The sequence below is a fragment of the Leucopleurus acutus genome (genome assembly GCF_964270905.1).
Source record: "Leucopleurus acutus genome assembly, chromosome: X".
In the NCBI taxonomy this organism is placed as follows: Eukaryota; Metazoa; Chordata; class Mammalia; order Artiodactyla; family Delphinidae; genus Leucopleurus; species Leucopleurus acutus.
The window spans coordinates 87,709,811-87,730,268 of record NC_139148.1 but is presented as its reverse complement, the minus strand read 5'-3'; the positions used below and the strand labels follow the sequence as shown (position 1 = coordinate 87,730,268).

At 36.8% G+C, this 20,458-nt stretch overlaps 1 protein-coding gene across 2 annotated transcripts in view; it reads right to left on the bottom strand.

The window, feature by feature from the left end:
• Positions 1–20,458, bottom strand: part of CENPI (centromere protein I) — a gene marked incomplete at its 5' end in the record, with an annotated part of 42,445 nt that overhangs the window by 3,036 nt on the left and 18,951 nt on the right. For both annotated transcript variants that reach the window (XM_082864733.1, XM_082864734.1), the window contains 12 exons: positions 5,451–5,669; positions 5,799–5,847; positions 6,858–6,982; positions 7,877–8,012; positions 10,900–10,991; positions 14,279–14,343; positions 14,427–14,544; positions 16,408–16,499; positions 17,631–17,751; positions 17,901–18,068; positions 18,302–18,424; positions 18,769–18,858. In XM_082864733.1, coding sequence (XP_082720859.1) covers positions 5,451–5,669; positions 5,799–5,847; positions 6,858–6,982; positions 7,877–8,012; positions 10,900–10,991; positions 14,279–14,343; positions 14,427–14,544; positions 16,408–16,499; positions 17,631–17,751; positions 17,901–18,068; positions 18,302–18,424; positions 18,769–18,858 — 1,398 coding nt within the window. The remainder of the gene's footprint in view (positions 1–5,450; positions 5,670–5,798; positions 5,848–6,857; positions 6,983–7,876; positions 8,013–10,899; positions 10,992–14,278; positions 14,344–14,426; positions 14,545–16,407; positions 16,500–17,630; positions 17,752–17,900; positions 18,069–18,301; positions 18,425–18,768; positions 18,859–20,458) is intronic.

Genomic DNA, 20,458 nt, shown 5'->3' with positions numbered 1-20,458 from the left:
ATAACATGTATGGTTCACCACTTCCCTCCCTTCTTCCTTCAAGTCATTTGGTTTTGAGAGCTTAAAACAGTGCTCCAGCATCGTCTCCAATCTTTCCCCCATGCTGCTGACATCCAATCTGCAAGGTCTGATTCTGGCAATCTGCCTGCACACACTCAAAAACAGCAAATGACAACTATATCATGATTGCTGCCTGGCTGACATCAATCACAAGATGCATCTTGATCTCTGAGAAGTTATAAAAAGTGAAAAAAATGTGTGTTTTTGGAACTGATGAAGTATAGTCCATGCTGATGAATTCCATATTGATTCCTCTCATTCCAACCACTCTCTTGAGTTCTAAGCCCCTATTTCAAACTGCCTACTTACACTTCTTCTTGGATATCTAACAGGCATCTCAAACTTAAGTACGTCAAAACGAAACTTCATTCTCAACTTGTCCTCTGCAAAAAACAAAATAACCTATCCTGTTCTTCTATCAGTATTCCTCTTATTAATAAATGGAACCACCATCAACCCACTTGCTCAATTCAAAAAACTCAAAAGTCCTTTCCTTTTTCTCATTCCCACTTCTGATCAAGCCATCAGGCCCTGTCTACTCTATCTCTGCAGTATATCTCCAATCAGTCTACTTCTATGCATCTTCACTACCACCACTTGCATACAAATCACTATCAATCTATTTTGTCTACACCAAGAGCCTCCTAATTGGTGCCTCTGCTTCCACTCAGGCCTCCTCTTATAACTCTATCCTCCACCAAAAAGCCAAAGTGATCTCCACTAAATGTCAACTCAGACCATACTACAACCCTGCTTAAAAATATTTCACAAAAGACCCCGAATAGCCAAAGCAGTCTTGAGGGAAAAAAAGGGATCTAGAGGAATCAGACTCCCTGACTTCAGACGATACTATAAAGCTACAGTAAACAAGACAATATGGTACTGGCACAAAAACAAAAACATAGATCAATGGAACAAGATAGAAAGCCCAGAGTTAAACCCATGCACCTATGGTCAACTAATCTATGACAAAAGAGGCAAGGATATACAATGGAGAAAAGACAGTCTCTTCAATAAGTGGGGCTGGGAAAACTGGACAGCTACATGTAAAAGAATGAAATTAGAACACTCCCCAACACCATACACAAAAATAAACTCAAAATGGATTAAAGACCTAAATATAAGACCAGACACATAAAACTCTTAGAGGAAAACATAGGAAGAACACTCTTTGACATAAATCACAGTAAGATCTTTTTTGATCCACCTCCTAGAGTAATGGAAATAAAAACAAAAATAAACAAATGGGACCTAATGAAACTTAAAAGCTTTTGCACAGCAAAGGAAACCATAAACAAGACAGAAGGACAACCCTCAGAATGGGAGAAAATATTTGCAAATGAAGCAACTGACAAAGGATTAATCTCCAAAATATATAAATAGCTCATGCAGCTCAATATTAAAAAAACAAACAACCCAATCCAAAAATGTGCAGAAGACCTAAATAGACATTTCTCCAAAGAAGATATACAGATAGCCAACAAACACATGAAAGAATGCTCAACATCATTAATCATTAGAGAAATGCAAATCAAAAGTACAATCATCTCACACCGGTCAGAATGGCCATCATCAAAAAATCTAGAAACAATAAATGCTGGAGAGGGTGTGGAGAAAAGGGAACACTCTTGCACTGCTGGTGAGAATGTAAATTGATACAGCCACTATGGAGAACAGTATGGAGGTTCCTTAAAAAACTACAAATAGAACTACCATACGACCCAGCAAGCCCACTACTGGGCATATACCCTGAGAAAACCATAATTCAAAAAGAGTTATGTACCAAAATGTTCATTGCAGCTCTGTTTACAATAGCCAGGAGATGGAAGCAACCTAAGTGTCCATCATCGCATGAATGGATAAAGAAGATGTGGCACATGTATACAATGGAATATTACTCAGCCATAAAAATAAACGAAATTGAGTTATTTGTAGTGAGGTGGATGGACCTAGAGTCTGTCACACAGAGTGAAGTAAGTCAGAAAGAGAGAAACAAACACCGTACGCTAACACATATATATGGAATCTAAGAAAAAAAAAAGGTCATTAAGAACCTAGGGGTAAGACAGGAATAAAGACACAGACCTCCTAGAGAATGGACTTCAGGATGGCGGGGAGGGGTAAGCTGTGACGGGGTGGGAGAGTGGCATGGACATATATACACTACTGGGCGTGAGGTGGATAGCTGGTGGGAGGCAGCCATGTGGCGCGGGGAGATCAGCTCGGTGCTTTGTGACCTCCTGGGGGGGGTGGGATAGGGAAGGTGGGAGGGAGGGAGACACAGGAGGGAGGAGATATGGGAATGTATGTATATGTATGGCTGATTCACTTTGTTATAAAGCAGAAAATAACACACCATTGTGAAGCAATTATACTCCAATAAAGATGTTAAAAATAAATAAATTTAAAAAAAAGAATTAAACAACAACCAAAAAAGAAATAAAAAGTATTATCAAAACAACAAGGTCCTACTGTATAGCACAGGAAACTATATTCAATATCTTGTAATAAACCATAATGGAAAAGACATTTTTATTTTTAAAAAGTTATCAAGAAATTACATAAAAGCCCATGACCAGATGGCTTCATGGGTATAATTTACCAAATATTTAAAGAAGAATTAATGCCAATCCTTCACAAACTCTTCCAAAGAACAGGAGAGAGAATACTTCCTAACTTATTTTTTGAGGCCAGAATTAACCTGAAACCAAAACCAGACAGACATCATGAGGAGAAACCAATATCCCTTATCTTCCACAGTCTACTGAGAGACCAAATCTGCAGGAAATTATGCTAGGTGAAATAAGCCAAACACAGAAGGGCAAATACTATAAGATACCACTTATATGATGAATCTGAAATAATCAAACTCATAGAAGCAGAGAGTATACTGGTCATTGCCAGGGGCTGGGGGGAGAAGGAAATGAGGAGGCATTAAAAAAAAGCACAAGCGATAAAAGAAAAAAGTAATAAATAGAGTTCATCAAAACTTAAACTTTTGTGCTTCAAAAGATACCAACCAAAAAATGAAAAGACACCCCAAAGAATAGGGGAAAACTTTGCAAATCATATATCTGATAAGCAACTTGAATCTACAATATAGACATGAGTCTTATAAGCCATTAAGACAAATAACCTAATTTAAAAATGGGCAAAGGGCTGTTGGTGGGAATGTAAATTGATACAGCCACTATGGAGGTTCCTTAAAATAGATAGTTCTAAAAATAGAACTACCATATGACCCAGCAATCCCCCTACTGGGCATATACCCTGAGAAAACCATAATTCAAAAAGAGACATGTACCACAATGTTCATTGCAGCACTATTTACAATAGCCAAGACATGGAAGCAACCTAAGTGTCCATCGACCAATGAATGGATAAAGAAGATGTGGCACATATATACAATGGAATATTACTCGGCCATAAAAAGAAACAAAATTGAGTTATTTGTAGTGAGGTGGATGGACCTAAAGGCTGTCATACAGAGTGAAGTAAGTCAGAAAGAGAAAAACAAATACCGTATGCTAACACATATATATGGAATCTAAAAAAAAAATAGTTCTGAAGAACCTAGGGGCAGGACAGGAATAAAGACAGACATTGATTGACATGTATACACTGCTGTGTATAAAATTGATGACTAATAATGACCTGCTGTATAAAAAAATAAATAAAATTCAAAAATTCAAAAAAAAGAAAAAAAATACGCAGACGTAGAGAATGGACTTGAGGACATGGGGAAGGGGAAGGGTAAGCTGGGACAAAGTGAGAGAGTGGCATGGACATATATACACTACCAAATGTAAAATAGATAGCTAGTGGGAAGCAGCTGCATAGCACAGGGAGATCAGCTCAGTGTTTTGTGACCACCTAGAGGGGTGGGATAGGGAGGGTGGGAGGGAGACACAAGAGGGAGGAGATATGGGGATGTATGTATGTGTATAGCTGATTCACTTTGTTACACAGCAGAAACTAACACGCCATTGTATAGCAGTTATACTCCAATAAACATGTTTAAAAAAAAAAAAGCAGATCCTGGATATCACCCCAGTTAGTAAATCAAAATGTCAGGCTGGAAGCAATCAAGGATGTATACTTTGGAAAAGCAGCCCGGGTACTTCTGCTGCTGAGTCAGGGTAGAATCCCTGCTCAAGCCCTATAATTCTGCTTAAATTCCTCAAACATAGCATGCTCTAACATAGGGGTCCACAAACCACATCCAGTCCAATGCCTGTTTTTGTAAATAAACTGTTATGGAACACAACTATGCCTGTTTGTTTACTCATTGTCTATAGCCACTTTCACGCTACAATAGCAAGGTTGAGTAATCTTAACAGAGACCATGTGGACTGCAAAGCCTGAAATATTTACAATCTGGCCGCACACAGAAAAAGTTTGCTGTCCCCTGTTCTAGCTTTACACTTTTCCTCAAATACTGCTCCTGTCTTGACAAGCTCATACTCATCCTTTAAAACTCCAATTAGCATCACTTCTGTAAAGCCTGAACTGGCTCTACAGAAGCCCCCCCTGTATATTTTTTCATCATTCTCTGTACTTTCCCTATATTACTCATCATTCTTTATTGTAAGATGTCTGTTTAATGACTGCCTCCCTGACTAGATTCCAAGCTCTATGAGGGCAGTACTCAGATGTGTCTTGTTCACCACAGTGCCTGGTTCTTACATGAATATATTAAACATTTACTCAATGAATATCTCCCCCGTTCTATACACTTTTTCATTTTGTTAGATTTCTCAATGTTCCAGTCTGTTCAGGGAATTCTGAATCCAGATTCTAACAGTGTATTTGTAATCCCATCCTGTTGTGTCATCCACACATATGATATGCACACCATTTGAGTTCTCTGAGTCACTGATAATGTTGAAAATGACAAGGCTGGTGTAAAGTCCTGAGAAGACCTCCTTGCTTACATACTGATATCAACCCATTAAATCAGCAGTCTTTGGCTAAGACTCCAACTCTAATTATAACATCATCTAGCCTACATTTTCCATCTTGCCTAGAAGGATTTTACTAAAGCTTCAACTTCTCTGTACCCTTTTCTTACCTGGAACCACCTCTACCCAGGTAGAACTGAACTAATATTCACTAATTCTCACAATTGTATCTCTTCTCACTTCACCTAACTGTATTGCAGTAATGTTCACAAATTTGTCTCTGCCACAAGCCCAAGCTCTTTGTGGGTAGAAACTAATTACTTAACTTTGAATCCCCAGAGCCTAGCACAATGCCCAAAAGTTAGCTGATACTCAAAAAGTATGACTGAACACGTCTTGCAATTCAGACACGCTAAGTTTATGGTGTTTCCTATTTCTGTCATCATAGTATTCCTATAGAAAATCTAAAAATCATTTAAATACTCTTACCTGTAGCAGAAAGAAAACAGCATAACCCAAAAGAGCAGGATGATGGACTAAATTTAAACTGTTTTTGTACTCTGCTACTGAAGCTTTTTCTAAGACTTTGGGGTCAATATATAATCCTTTCTGGAAGGGTTTGGATGTCCACAGGCAACCAACCGTGGCTGTCAAATAGTGATTAAATTCTTGATAGGTCTTGCTGCTGAAGCTGAACTCTGATTTTGTCTATTGGGAAAGAAAAAAAATTGTCATCATCACCTATTCTCCCTTTCCTTCTTATTCCCAACAGATCATATATCTCTACACTCAATTTTTAAACAATGGTGATTTAAAACAGAGATTCATCATCCATACCTTTTGTACCAACTCATTTTTCTTTGCAGCAGTCAAATTTTTACGATACCTAAAGACAGAGCAAAGAGAACTTTTACCATTAAATGCCTTTGATATGTAAACATAAACAAAAGTTTACATTTTAAATGTAAATATATGCACATACACAAATATCCAGCTGTCTATTTAAGTTTTTTTTCCTTTTGTGGTACATTTTCCTCAAAGAATAAAAATTAATAGAGGCTCAAATATTGAGTTGTACATTTAGGATAAGTACTTGTAAATTTAAGATATGCATTTAAGATATGACTCTAAATTATACTTCAGTAAAAAAGGAAATGCTTTTAATGTTTCACTATTAAAAATTAATAGAGGCTCAAAAGCAGTCACTGATACAAAACATATTACAAAACGTATTTTCCTAATGTGGAAAAAAAGGTGCAGTAGAAAGGATAAAGGGAAAACTTAGAGATGTAATATTTTCTTGCCTGAGAACTATTCTAAGTAGCTTTTCAACATTTTAACCTTGGCATAGTCTTATAAGTTATGCCAAAAGGGTCTACACTTATGGGCTAAAAAGAGCAATTTCAGTCCATAAGTGAAAAAATTAGAAGAGATCAGAAATAATACTTACAGTTTCATATAATTGGTAATAGCTCCCCTTATCTCCCAGAAAATGTTCTTTTTACCAGAGAAGCTATGTAGACTTAAACCAGTTGTCAGTAAATGACTAATTATTCTTTGAGACACAGCAGTGAGAATTAACAATGCCGAGCGCAACGGTACCACTGCACAAAAGATCCTTAACTGTGAATCCTTTTAATCCATATCCCCTCACAGTGACATTTTAAAAACATAGTTAAAATAGTCCCATGTTGGAAGGTCATTCCCTAAAGAAAGCCATGTTTCCTTTTTCCAAAGGTCCTGGCAGAAAATGGATAACAATATTATTGTATTTTATATTTCACTGTATTATGTACAATAAACTTATTGTAGTATATTCATAAATTATTGTATAGCTGGAAAATGAAGATGGAATTATGATGTATTAATTCATAAAATGGTAAAAAGGCTTTGTACCTGTCCATAATGTAACAGAGCTGGTTCAGGATACTGGAATCCAGGCTGAGGAGTGCAGGATAGAAGACCCCAGGAGGAAACAACACCACCAATGGAAGGTTATAATTTATATATATGTCACACACCTTTTGGGAAGAATGACAACACCAGTATATAAATTATTCCTCAGAACTCCTCAACCAACTTCACTCAAAGAATCACCACTAGAGAATAAGCAATAATATAACATCAGGTTTGGGCCTGCCTGATTCATAAATAGAATACGTAGCCACAACCTGCTTAAAAATGTACCTCACCAAACAGCAACCTTACAAGAGAGGATTATTTCTGCAAGGTAGTTATTAAACTCTTTTATGTTTTTCTGGGGAGAGATCTTAGAGTTAGGGAGAAAGGGGAAGGGAGCATTTCTTTCTTCTTAAGTCCTATAAATACTGAATTATCATATTAGTTAGCTGTCAACCTGGAAAACAAAGGAGCATGCTTCCAAGCAAATATAACACAAGACAACTAAGTATCAATGAAGGGAAGAAGCCAGGAAAACTGAGATTAGTGGGTACTTCCTGGATAATAGTTCTGGCTAGGTTGAATACTATAAAACAATAGAAGAGGACCAGAATCATAGGTACTGGGAGAAATAAGGCAGTTGAAAGGTGGGGGGTGGAGAGCTAAAGAAATAAAAGGTATTTCTGTTTTTTTACCAGGGGTTGGAAATGTACAATGGATGAGAAAAAAGTGATACTAAAGACAGACTTCTGTCTAGGGCCAGCATTATTCAGGGGAACGTCTATTAAAGTGGTACCTGGACTTCAAAAAAAGCTTTTGCTTTTTCCCCTTTGTTTTATGCATGTTAACTATTCAGGCCAGAATACAATCATTAACTTCAAAATACATAGCTTATCTCAAGTATGCTAATAAGGTCATAGCCCAACTTAATAGTTGTGCATAAAATTTAAACAACAGACTAGTAAAGCAGACAGCCATCACAAAAATCAAAGTAGCGAAAATGGGATGTGTACTACCTTCTCATAGAAATCCAAAATAAAGTGCAGCAAGAAGGTACTGTTGTTTTCCAAGCGCATTGCAGTAGTGGACAGCCACCCTACATAGTGAATCAGTTTAGACACAGAGTTCATGGATCCACCTAAAGTTGTCTCTCTGCAATAAGAAACCAAGATCCATATTAGCAAAAGTCCTCACATTTTCCAAGCTAAAGCTGGATTAAATGTACAGCAGAAAGTCGGTGGGAATTTCAGAAAACGATCAGTGCTCCAATGTATAATTCACATTTTTTATAACTGCAGTGATTAATCATAAAACTATACAGCCCTCTAGGGAACCATTAAGATCAATTCATAGAACATCCCTGAGCAACCATTCTACTAGTAAATACCAGAGAAAGAAAGGATTAAGCTCCAGACTTTAGATAATATCACCAATGTGCAGGGACCATAGCAGTCAGCAAATTAGTTTCTAAGTACACAAATCCAAACCCAGTTTTGCCTAAATTCCTGAACTAAAATGCTGTTAAAAATATTTTCACTTTAATTTAACTGGAATTCAATTCTAAAACTGAATGAGTAAAATTTTTGGCATCTTTTATTCTAGTAAAAACCAGATCTAGATATTTTATATTCTTCCCAAATCAGTGAACCATGTCTCTTTAAATTACACATGGGTATAATTGGTTCAATCCATCCATCTCCCCACCCCTCTCCTTCAATCCACTGTTGAGTGGATTAGGAAAAGACTGGGAAATGTGATTTCATAGCTTTAACCTCAGATCTAGGTAGCCAACAACAGTTATGCACAAGGAGAAAGGAATAGCATATATATAGTCTTAGAGCCTGAGATGATGATAACTCTACCATTACCCACCACCATGATGATTCTGTGCCAGAGCAAGCAGGGAAAGATTAAGAGACGGTTCAAATAGGTGGGCATACATACAGTCAGCCCATCACTTGCAAAACTGTACTTTATGATTTCTGGCAGCATCTGACAAATATGTCTGAAATAATTTGTACAATGATGATTGCTCAGGTAGCATCTTTGAAAGTGTTTCTCCACAGGACACTACTGGCATTTTGGATGACACAATTTACCATTCAGGACTGCCTCCTACTCCCCACCCACTACAGAACGTTTAGCACCTCTGGCTCCTACCTACTAAAAGATGCTAGCACCCTCTTCCCAGTCACTGTGCCAACCAAAAATGCCCCCTGGAGAGCCACTGCTGAGAATGGTTTCCCACCCTTCTCCCCTTGTGATCTACAACTACAATTTACTCCCTCTTTGCCAGTCATATGGCATATTGTCATACGATGGAGACATAGCATTACACTCATATCTCCAAGATAGAAAAATTATTGAGAACTTAACAGCTATATTATATAATGCCAAGTAGTATTATGACAAGCAAAGTTACCTACAATTATGTCAATTTATTTAAGAATTTTAGAAAGCAGAGCCCCTTTGTAAATGCCCTCTCAAAATTTATGACACTAATTAAAAAGGATCCTAGGATTTTTAGAAAGAAAATATATAAATTATAAAGCACCTGTATTAGGGTGCCTAAGACTTACATTGCAAATTGGCCAAAGATTATAAATGCAAACATACTATTCTTAATAGAATTGAGGTGTTTGAAGAGGTTAACTATTCAAACGGAATTTCTTTATGATAGTGGTTCACAAACTTTAGCTTGCACCAAAATTATGGAAGCATTTGTTAAAACACAGATTACTGGGCTCTACCTCCAGAGTTTACTTCAGTAGGTCTAGGGTAGTACCTGAGAATTTGTATCTCTACAGGACCCCCGGTGATGCTGATGCTGCTGGTTCAGGGACCACACTTTGAGAAGCACTGCTTTACAAGATACTTTCACTACGCACTAATGCTCCATTTCCTTCTAAAAGTGATCAGACATACACGATATATGGAAGCACTGCAATAATGAATATGAAGAATTAAAAAGTTTCCAGGCAACTCCCAAGAAGCTTCTATTCTCCTAACAAAGTAGGAGATAACTATAGGGAAAAGAACATATAGAAAAATAGATCTGGGCTAATCTAACTAAGCCAACCACCAGCTACTTGCAGTAGGAGCTAAGGGATCCTTATCTTATAAAGTAAGAATGTGACTGATAATACAGGGAATCTGAACATCCATTAGATATTTGAACATATTAAGAACTATTAATTTTTAGGTGTTATACTGGTATCATTTTTCAACAGCTGAAATGATGTCTGGGTTTTGCTTAAAAAATATCTAGTACAAAGGAGGAGGAAAGTGAGGGGTGTTATAGATGAAAAAAAGTTAACCATGAGTTGATTAACTGTTGAAGCCGGGTGATGTGTACATAAGGGTAACAATTGTACTATTTTCTCTACTTTTGAATATGTTTGTAATTTTCTATAATATAAAAAAAATTAATGTTAAAAAAGAATACAGGAGAAGCAAAAGACTCTAGGTAGAAAGAGTCAAAAAAAACCTGATCAGGCAGTTGCTTGAAATTCAGTCAGGCTTTTACTTTCACTTTGAGGTTTCACATTTAACAGTAATGAACATAATGGAAATTCAGGGCTTTTTTTTAATTACGAAGTGAAAATAAATTAACATATATAAGCAAAATACATCAGGGAAACATAAAAAAAAATCTGTACAGCAAAATTACAGATCTTCCTAGCCATCATCAAAATTGATTTCACATATAAGCAAGAATACATTTTATAAAATGAGCTAAACTGAATGGAAGTCAAAGTTGCAAGTTCTAACATCAGCTGGCCATTGTTTTGCTATATTAACTCTTGCAAGTGACTCAGAGGCTTGGGGCTTGCTTTCTGACTTATAGAATAAAACTTGAAGAATTAACTTTCCTCACAGGATTGTAGGGAAGAGTGAAAAGTAACAAAAAACATTTTTTTTAGAAAAGTACAATTAAGCATTTACATGAAGCAATTAGGTTTTATGCCACACTATTAAACTCCATATGCAAACAGTTTTGTAGAGATCAACTCTTAAGGAGGGTTGTAAGATAACTCACAGAGGACTGTTCACAGATTTCACGTGGATGTCCATAGAAAGCCACAACAGCCAATTCTGCAGTAGCTCTTTCAGACACTGAAGAACACTACACTGTGGACACAAAACAAAAAAAATCATCAGACATACCATAGTGCTGAGAACTAACAGACTAAACCAGAGGCTTAGAGGTGGAAGGGACTGTGGAGATAACCACATCCAATTCAGAACCCAATAGCTGCTTCTCCAACCTAATCGGTCACCAAGAGACAGATTAATGCAAGTACAAGTTTATTTTACCATTTTCTCTACAAGCCTGCCCCCATCTTATCAGTGAGGAACAGACTCTTGTTTCTTTAAATTATATTCATTCATAACATATATTACATCATCCACCCCTTATTATTTCCCCTCAGAGATCCTTTGAAGCTGCTACAGATAGGAGTTTCCCACCCTTTTCGCCTTGTGTCTACAACTGCAATTTACTCTTTTTGTTGGTCATAAAATTTATCTTCTGTGATTGTGGAAAACAAACAGTTCTATAGTTTTTCCTTTGTCAGGCCTTGCCTTGATTTCCCAGGGACTCATTCACATACAAAAAATATAGTCTTGAAATAAGTGTGCCTGGAACACTTATAAGGATAAATCATAATATCTATAAATTTGAAAGCAATCCATACCATCCCAAAACCTAACACAGGAAACCTTTCTTAAATATCCTTAATAAATGATGGTCCAGATACTATTTATATTTGAGTATCTCCAGTGATAAAATGCTTACTGCTACCTCATAGCACAGTTCAATTAATATTTTTTTTAGGGACTTCCCTGGTGGCGCAGTGGTTAAGAATCCACCTGCCAATGCAGGGGACACGGGTTCGATCCCTGGTCCAGGAAGATCCCACATGCTGCAGGGCAACTAAGCCCGTGTGCCACAACTATGGAGCCTGCGCTCTAGAGCCCGCGAACCACAACTACTGAGCGCACGTGCTGCAACTACTGAAGCCTGCACGCCTAGAGCCCATGCTCAACAAGAGAAGCCACCGCAATGAGAAGCCCGCGCACCACAATGAAGAGTAGCCCCAGCTCGCCGCAACTAGAGAAAGCCCATGTGCAGCAACGAAGACCCCAACACAGCCAAAAATAGATAAATACATAAATTAATTAAGAAACATATATTTTTTTAGAAAGTGACACCTCACATTCAGGTTATAAATATGTTCAAGTTGAAAGCAACCTTGGAATCACCTAAAACAATCTTCTATTTTGGTGTCAATTTAACACTTGAAAAGATATTCGATATTACTATGACATATTCAGAAAATCTCCACTCACCTACTCTACCCCATCCAGCCTCCACATTAAAGGAAGGCATGAGATTCTTACGTTTATGAGAAGGGGGCATGGGCTTAAAGCAAAAATGGTTGAGAAGCACAGCTCTACACTCCTAAGTTATGGTCTCCAACTTCATCTGGGCCCTTAATGAAGCTCAATAATCCGTTTTACTATATTTCTCTTCAATTAGCTGTCTCTCTCTCCCATTCTTTTTAATGGCTAAGCACATAACACCATCTTGAAGCCCCCTACTCAATTCTGTCCTCTACAATGCACTTCCTATTTTGAGAAATTTAACATTTTTAGGCACAAGTATTTCAATTTCTTGCTCTTTTTTCAAACTGTACAAATGTATCTATATGTCCACCTATCTCTACATCCTCATCCCCAATCTTAGAGAATAAGTAGTACCTCCCAACCTCTTACCAACCATTCAATCAAAGTCCTCTACCTAGTCTTAAACCAATACCTTCATGCTTTTTCTGAAACCCTGCCACTGTCAATTATCCCTCATCTTTCCCCCATTTTCAACCTCTCTCTCTTCTCATCTGGCTCCTTGCATCCTATCTATAAACATGTGCAGGTTTTTCTCACTCTGGGGACAAAGAAAATTACAACCTTCCCTTGATTCAAAGTCCCACTACAGCTCTCCCTCTCTCTCTCTACCTCTTCTTTTTAGCCAAACTTTTGGAAACACAGTCAATACTCATTGTCTTGTCTTCATTTCTCATCAACTCCTCAACCTCCACAATTTGGTTTTTACCCCCACACTCCACTGAACCTGCTCACAAAGGTAGCCAAGACCTCTGTATTATCAATTCCAAAAGAAACTTTTTTTTGGTCCACATCTTTCTGGACCCTCTTGGGATATGTAGCAACATTATCCCTTCACTCCTTCTTGATAGCCTGTATTCTCTCTGTTTCTTTGGCACTACTGTTCTCCTGGTTCTTTTCATACCTCTTGAAAAGGTTCCTTCATAGACACCTCCTTTTCAGTGAGATTTAAACAGTGAGCATTCCCCTGATTTCTGTCTTTGGCCTTCTGTCTGTTTCCCTTCCTCTCTCCACCCCCCACTCTCAAATATAAATATATGCATGTGTGTATAAATGTATATATACTTATTAGGCTGGAACATATGAAACTGCCAATTGTCAAACATCTTTGACTTATTAGGTTAAACCTATTCATATGGTTTAACCTAATATTTACAGATAAATAGCGCTCTAGATTGGTAGAATAAGAGAAGAAATAAAGAATAACTGAATTAGAAGATCGGAAGAGAATCACAGAAAGTTGCAAAATGAAGTCTCTGAAAATGTGTTATCTGGGAGAAGCAGTGGGTATTGTCATGTGAATGACATGACATGGTAAGGTACAAAGTTACAAATAATATAAATAAAACTTGAACCAAGTTAATGTGATAGGTAATTATAAAGTACCAGTTGATTATGACAAACACTAACCAGGACAATATATTTTTCCTGTAAATGTGGCAAACAGTAAGTGATTTAAGGTGAAAAAAAGAAACATTAATTATATTGTCACTCTTTTAGAAAAGGAATAACCATTCTATAAAAAAGTGGCTCTCAAACTTAGTCCTGGAAGCCACAGTGGGTTTTTTTTGGAGCATACCGCAAAATAGTAACAACTTCTAATTTTATTATATAAGGTTAGAACAATTTTATTAGCAGAAAATGACTATATTATAACACATAGTGGGTGCTCAATACACATTTGAGAAATGAATAAGTGTATCTACAAAATTATCAACCACAACAATCAAACTAAGTATGCTTAAGTTATTTCCCAGTTTGTTTTTATTAATACTCATTTGCCACCTGTTCATTCACTTTGTCATCTGTTACAGTTCAGGAAAATTACATGTAACAAAACCTTAAAAACAGAAGATTCTACACATTAACTTTGATTTGAATGATGCAGGACCTCAAGTCCAGGTCCAAGCAACTCCTGTTACAAAACACTGCTATAGTGTGGGTTTAAAACTGTGTACCACCAGCCACAGACTAATATTTCCTATTGAATCTAAGCAAGACAATTTTTTTACCTTGAAATAAATAGTTGATGTAAAGAAGAGCCGTGACAGATGGTCAAAAAGAAGTGGTTTCACCTCTAAAAGTAATAAAAAAAATTATTCAATCCTTTTAATTAATATTACATTAAATTAAATGACTCCAAATTTTCGCGATACATACCAGAGAAGCTACTAAAAGGAATCCAGCTCACAAGTTGAAGGAACTGTGATCGACAACAGAGGCCATCCCAGAGAGGAAGGCTCTTATACAGGAATGCTTCACAGGAATAAAACCCCTCCTGTAACACAAGTTGATAGTAAAACCTTGCATGGAACTCTTCAGTTGTAATTACTCTTGAAACAACCAGTTTACTTTGTGCTATAGTTGTTTTACCCTTAGACTAATGTTTTTTGTCATAAATATAATTAAAAGCCTTGGATTAGGTGCCAGACTTTCTCATAAAAAGGATCAGATGATTAATATTTGGATACATTACCATCTTTATCAACATAGTTTTCAAACACCATAAAACTTTACCAATTGGAAAGAAGGTAAGAAGTCAAGTTATGGAATATTTTTAAAGATAAATGAAATTGTATTATTTTGGAGTACATGATAGTCAATAGAGTGTATACAATGTTGTATAATAAGGCTGGAATTTCATTAGGGGCCATAGACCAAACCCAAACTCTGGGCAGCACCATCTGGAGAGGCCTGAATGTCTAGGCTGCCTCTGTTTTTACCAGAGTGAAGATCCAGGGTTTTCCCTTTTAACTTTGTCGTCCTGAGCCTTAAATAGTGGCGTGCACCAAGACTCTATTCTGGACCTTCTTTTCATGACATGAATTCTGTGGACAATCTCATCTACAACATAGCTAAAACCACCACCTATATCATGAGGAGTCCTAAATTTCTGCATCTCTAGCCCAAATCTCACTCCTGAGCTCTAGGCTCATTATCTAACTGCCTACTGGACCTCTTAGATATCCCACAGGCATCTTTCAAATCAAATATATCTTTCCTTCCTAGCCTGCTTTTCTTATATTCCCATCATCATCCTCCCAAGCAGGAAATCTAAAAAATCAACCTAAATTCATCCTTTTATCCTCACCACCATTATCCACACCCAACTTCTAATTCAATGGTTTCACACCATACCCTTAAGATTTATTCAACAAACATTTATTGAGAATCTCTTTTGTATCAGGTACCAAGTTGAACACCCATACATGAAGAAAAGTTAGACATGGTTCCCACCTGTCCACAGCTCATAATGGGTGGAAAAACAGATGCTGAAAGTACCACGATACAGGTAAACACAGAGAGCTAAGGAAGCACGTAGAACAAACATCTAACCCAGACTGAGTAAAGGCTTCTTGATGGTGCTGATATCTGAGTGGCAGCTTAAAAGTATAACTCAGGGTTACCCAGGCCAAATAATTAATTGGCTGGAACATATTCGACAATCAAAAAATGTTTGTTGATTATAAGGACACAAGTAGTGACCCTATGAGATTTATCTTACTGGCTAATTCAATTAATTTAATGCATTCAATTACATCTTCAGTTTGTTCTCTTAAATTATAGACCTTTCTCTCTTTTTTGGCGGGGTAGGGGGCTCACGGGATTTTAGTTCCCTGACCAGGGATTGAACACAGGCCCTCGGCAGTGAGAGCGCCGGAGTCCTAACCACTGGACAGCTAGGGAATTCCTTATACCTTTCTCTCTTATTTGCATAATTTAACAAATTCTTTCTTCAAATCCAACAGTACAAAGATAAACGACAGTGCAACTTGGCTCTATTTATAATGAATTTTGAATTGAATAAATATTGTTTACAAAAGATGTCAAGCACTAAAGAAAAGGTTTTTAATGGATATCTAAATAAATTAAGAAGTGGTGGGACTTACCTGGTAGTCCAGTGGCTAAGACTTCACGCTCCCAATGCAGGGGGCCTGGGTTCGATCCCTGGGTTCGATCCCTGGGTTCGATCTAGTTCGTCAGGGAACTAGATCCTACATGCCTCAACTAAGAGTTCGCATGCCACAACTAAAGATCCTGCATGCCGCAACTAAAACCCAGCGCAGCTCAATAAATAAATATATATATATATATATTTTTTTTAAATGGTGAAGTGTGTAGGAAACAAGCAGAATCTTACTTGTAAGAAGCATTCTGCCTTGAGGATAGTGTCCAGGAAGTTGGTAAATTCTTTTCCATGTTCATAATTATTCACCTTGTACCAAATACATTCTGGAACAAAAATATTAAACATAAGGCTCCGGTTGCACAACACTAAAAACTACACAAAACATAACCACCACAACTCTAAAGTGACAAATAAATGACAAATATAAACAAGCTATCTGTCTCATACATCCTAGCCAACTCACACTGGAGACTATAATATATATGTGGAAGTGATAGTGTGATGTTTCTCAAGAACTTGGTAATATAGGGGGAAAGCTTACAGTGAAAATATAAACTAGTAAATGTTACATATAATGAATGTGATTAGCTTTATGCCACACAGTAATCCAGAAGACTATAAGTGTATGAATTAAAAGTTTGAGAATGCCTAAACTTCAATTAGGGTGAGCTGGGGGTAATCTAAGGGTGGCAGAACTTTAGTTAGTGGAAATCTAACAAACTGTATCATATCCTATGTAAAGAAAGACTGAGTAGGAAAAGGAGAGTTATCCTGGAACCGACTAAAACTGACCTTAAACACTTGAAGAGTCAGGATTTACTTATCCAGGAAAGAAATAATCTGGTGAACTCAATACTATGTTTAGAGAAATCGACCTCCTTGGAGGAATGAAATGATCAGGCTTTACTATGGCCTGGATGAAAAACTCCCTCACTGCCTTTTCCTTCAGTTCTATAATTAAGAAACTTTCTGATGACTAATGTGGCCGCCATATATATTGATAGCAGAGAGGAGCTATTCTAGTCGGCAAACATGAAAATTTTGGTCACCAGAATTACTTCTATTATGAAATAAAAAGTTGACATTCTGGCTTACACAACAGTCTCTGAGTTTGGTTAGCATTAATCTGACGGTTCTGGGGGCTTAACAGCAAGTTTCTGAACATACAAAGATGAAGAGGCCTTGGACTGTGACAGTCATCAAAGTAGACCCACCCAGTGAGTTTTGGTGGCCATCCAGCAGTGTTTCCTTAACAATACACCTCCTTTCTTACTACCCCTTAAAATTACAACAACAGCAGCATTCAGGCTCTGAATACATGATTACCGGAAAAATAATTACAGCATATGAAGGCTCCTCCTGTCTAGAAGTCGGCACCCTTTTAAAAGAAACCCATTTGTAAACCATCTTATTCCTTCTTCATTCATCTAACACTTCTAAGTATCAATTTTTACCTTCTTGTAATGTTTGACTCAACCAGTGATAGAGCCTCAGTAAGACTGACTCATCTCTGACACAGTTAATATAGTGTAGTAGCAGAGAGTTGTTCAGCACTGCGCCCATCTGAGAAGGCAGCTGCAAAGACAGAACAATCGGTCAACTGTAAGTATATAAAAAGGAGATCAGAGCAACAAGGAAATCATCAGATAGGAAATATATAACAAAAATAAAGGCCATGAAGATCAAATGGAAAATGCAAATAAGCACATGGTCCAGTCACATACCTCTAAGCAATGGATGTTCTGTAAGAGTTGAGGGAAGCTTTTAAGCTGTTCCAGTGGAAATGATCCATTGCTACTGAAATAATCAGAAAGATTCATCCCCTTTTTCCCACTTTCTTTACTGTAGTTACGGGAATTTAGCACTGGTATAACTGAGTGAGAATTCCATTTCTAAAAAAGAAAGATAATAAAACAATCTATCAATGGACTAAGCAGATTACAAACTATAAATGTAAAAGCACTTGTTAAGGTGGTTTAATGAATGGAGTCTGAATATAGTTTGCATAGAATACTGGGTAATTAAAATGAACTTAAATATTTATAATCTCTTCCAACATCTGAATGGTTATTGTTTGAATTTAATAAAAGAAGACTGCAAGTCACTTGGGGTTTTAGATACTTACTCTTTTTATAGGATGGACATTAGCTAACATCAACTTTAGAGGTTCTGGTGGAAGTCCCTGATTCCTTTGCCTCACAGCAAGTAGAGCTGTCTTCCACAGATTCTCTGAATTCTTAAAATAGATCTATAAATTTGAATGTAAAGTACACGAGAGGAGGTATCCATAAGTCGGAGCAGCATAAAACCTAAAACTCTTCATTAATTGAAAGTATATTAATTATGAAATATTTTACACCCATGCAAATCCATTTAAGTTTTTTTTTCTAATCAGGAATCTATTACATTGAATGGAATACATTGAATGGAATCAAAATGAAGTGCTAATCCCTAAAAACACTCAGAAACAGCGCCACAATATTAGATCTTAAAACAGTATGCTGTAAACATTTTAGTCCAAATCTATAAATTAACTTACTCAAAACAACATATTTCTATCTCAATATGATTTACTGCTCCTTAATCCCTTACCTTCTTCCTCATAGGCAAAGATACAGAAATCAAAGTAGGAACAAAGAATTTATATAGTGACAACAAAGCCTGGAGATGAGGCTGCATTCCCTGAAATAAAATAAGAGTTTCAATTTTCAATTCTGTGGCCAGTAAGAAAAAAAAAGTAACAATAAAATAAAAATATTAAACATATATTCAGACCCTAATTTTATTATGTGATATAGCTATAGGAAGATGCTATAGAAAATCAAGGAATAGAAACGCAAACATTTAAATCAACTATCATAAAGCAACCCTCGCCAACTTGTCATCTTCTCTTTTGTGACCTTTTTCCATATTTTACTTCTTCCTTATATTTTCTCTCTTCTTCTCTGCCCGTGCCTTAGGCTTACCAGTCATATCTGCTAGCATGGCTTACTCTCACTGGTATAATACTCAGGACTCAAAGTTTACTCATTCTTGATTTAGACAGGAAGGTGGAAGGACAAAAAGGGAAGCCAAGAAAACAGAGCAAAGGAAATATTAATACCTTAGCATCATGATCCTTGGAAAATTCACTAGGATATCTAACAATTAGTATGCAGAAGTCAAACAGCTTGATATAACTGAAAAAGTCTTTACAAAAACATTAATTTTATGACAGAAGTCCTTACTGCTGGATACCTGTGTTTGATATATCTGGCTATCCAGAGGAAGCATACCACTAAAATTCCAAGGGAGAAACCAACTGTTTTATTATATTACTATTTTATTGAATCAACTACTATACAAAATAAGGAAGGCAGAAAATGGGGATTAGAAATACAGTATTCCTATTTTATAATAGCTTCCTGAAATTAAATTTATGATAACAAAACCAAAATGACCCAGGCTATCTATGCTGAAATATCTTCTGATCTCTGTACTCATTATCAATTAGTACCAGAGTATTTGCTTTGAGTTGGAATGTTTTTGAAAGAGCAAATACTTAAGAGTGGAGAGACCTTTAGAACTTATTGTCTAGTTAACTAAACCTATCTTTATTGTTAAAAAGTTAACACTTTCTTAAAAGAAAGAGAGAGAGAGACTTCCAGTTAAACATGGCATACTGAACATACATGTTTAATTCTGGGTCCTCATAAAGCCCCACTAAAAAGTAAAGGAATGGAAAAATGCATAAAGCACAAGTTCAAAGAGAACAAGAAGGCAGACAATAGCACATGTGAGGTCTCAACAAGATTTTGGAACCTCAAATGAAGATGGACAAACAATAATCAATTTAGCAGAATAGAGAAAACGAAAGCTAAGGCAGCAACAGAAAAAGCCTCAAAAGCAGCAGATTCATGCTTGAGAACGCCCAGAAAGGCTCAGAAATTTGAGGGATCAGATACCTCTGAAAAGTGGAGGTGCAAGAGGGCTGAAAAACAGAAGGACTGGTTGAAAGCCTACATAAGAAGCAGTTAGAACCCCAAATTCCTTCACTACACTGGCAAACATCAGGGTTTTACTCACTGAAGATAAAAGCTGGACTCATACAGTTTGCAGAACTGAGGGAGTGTACCAGAACCTATCCCCAATCTTTTCTACTGCTTAAGTCCCAGAGTGCTAGTAGCCAGGTTTATAGCCCTGTGGCAAGTAATTTTACATGTCAACTTTGCTGGGCCATGGGGTGCCCAAATCAAATGTTCTGGGTGTTTCTGATGAGATTAACATTTAAATGGGTGGACTC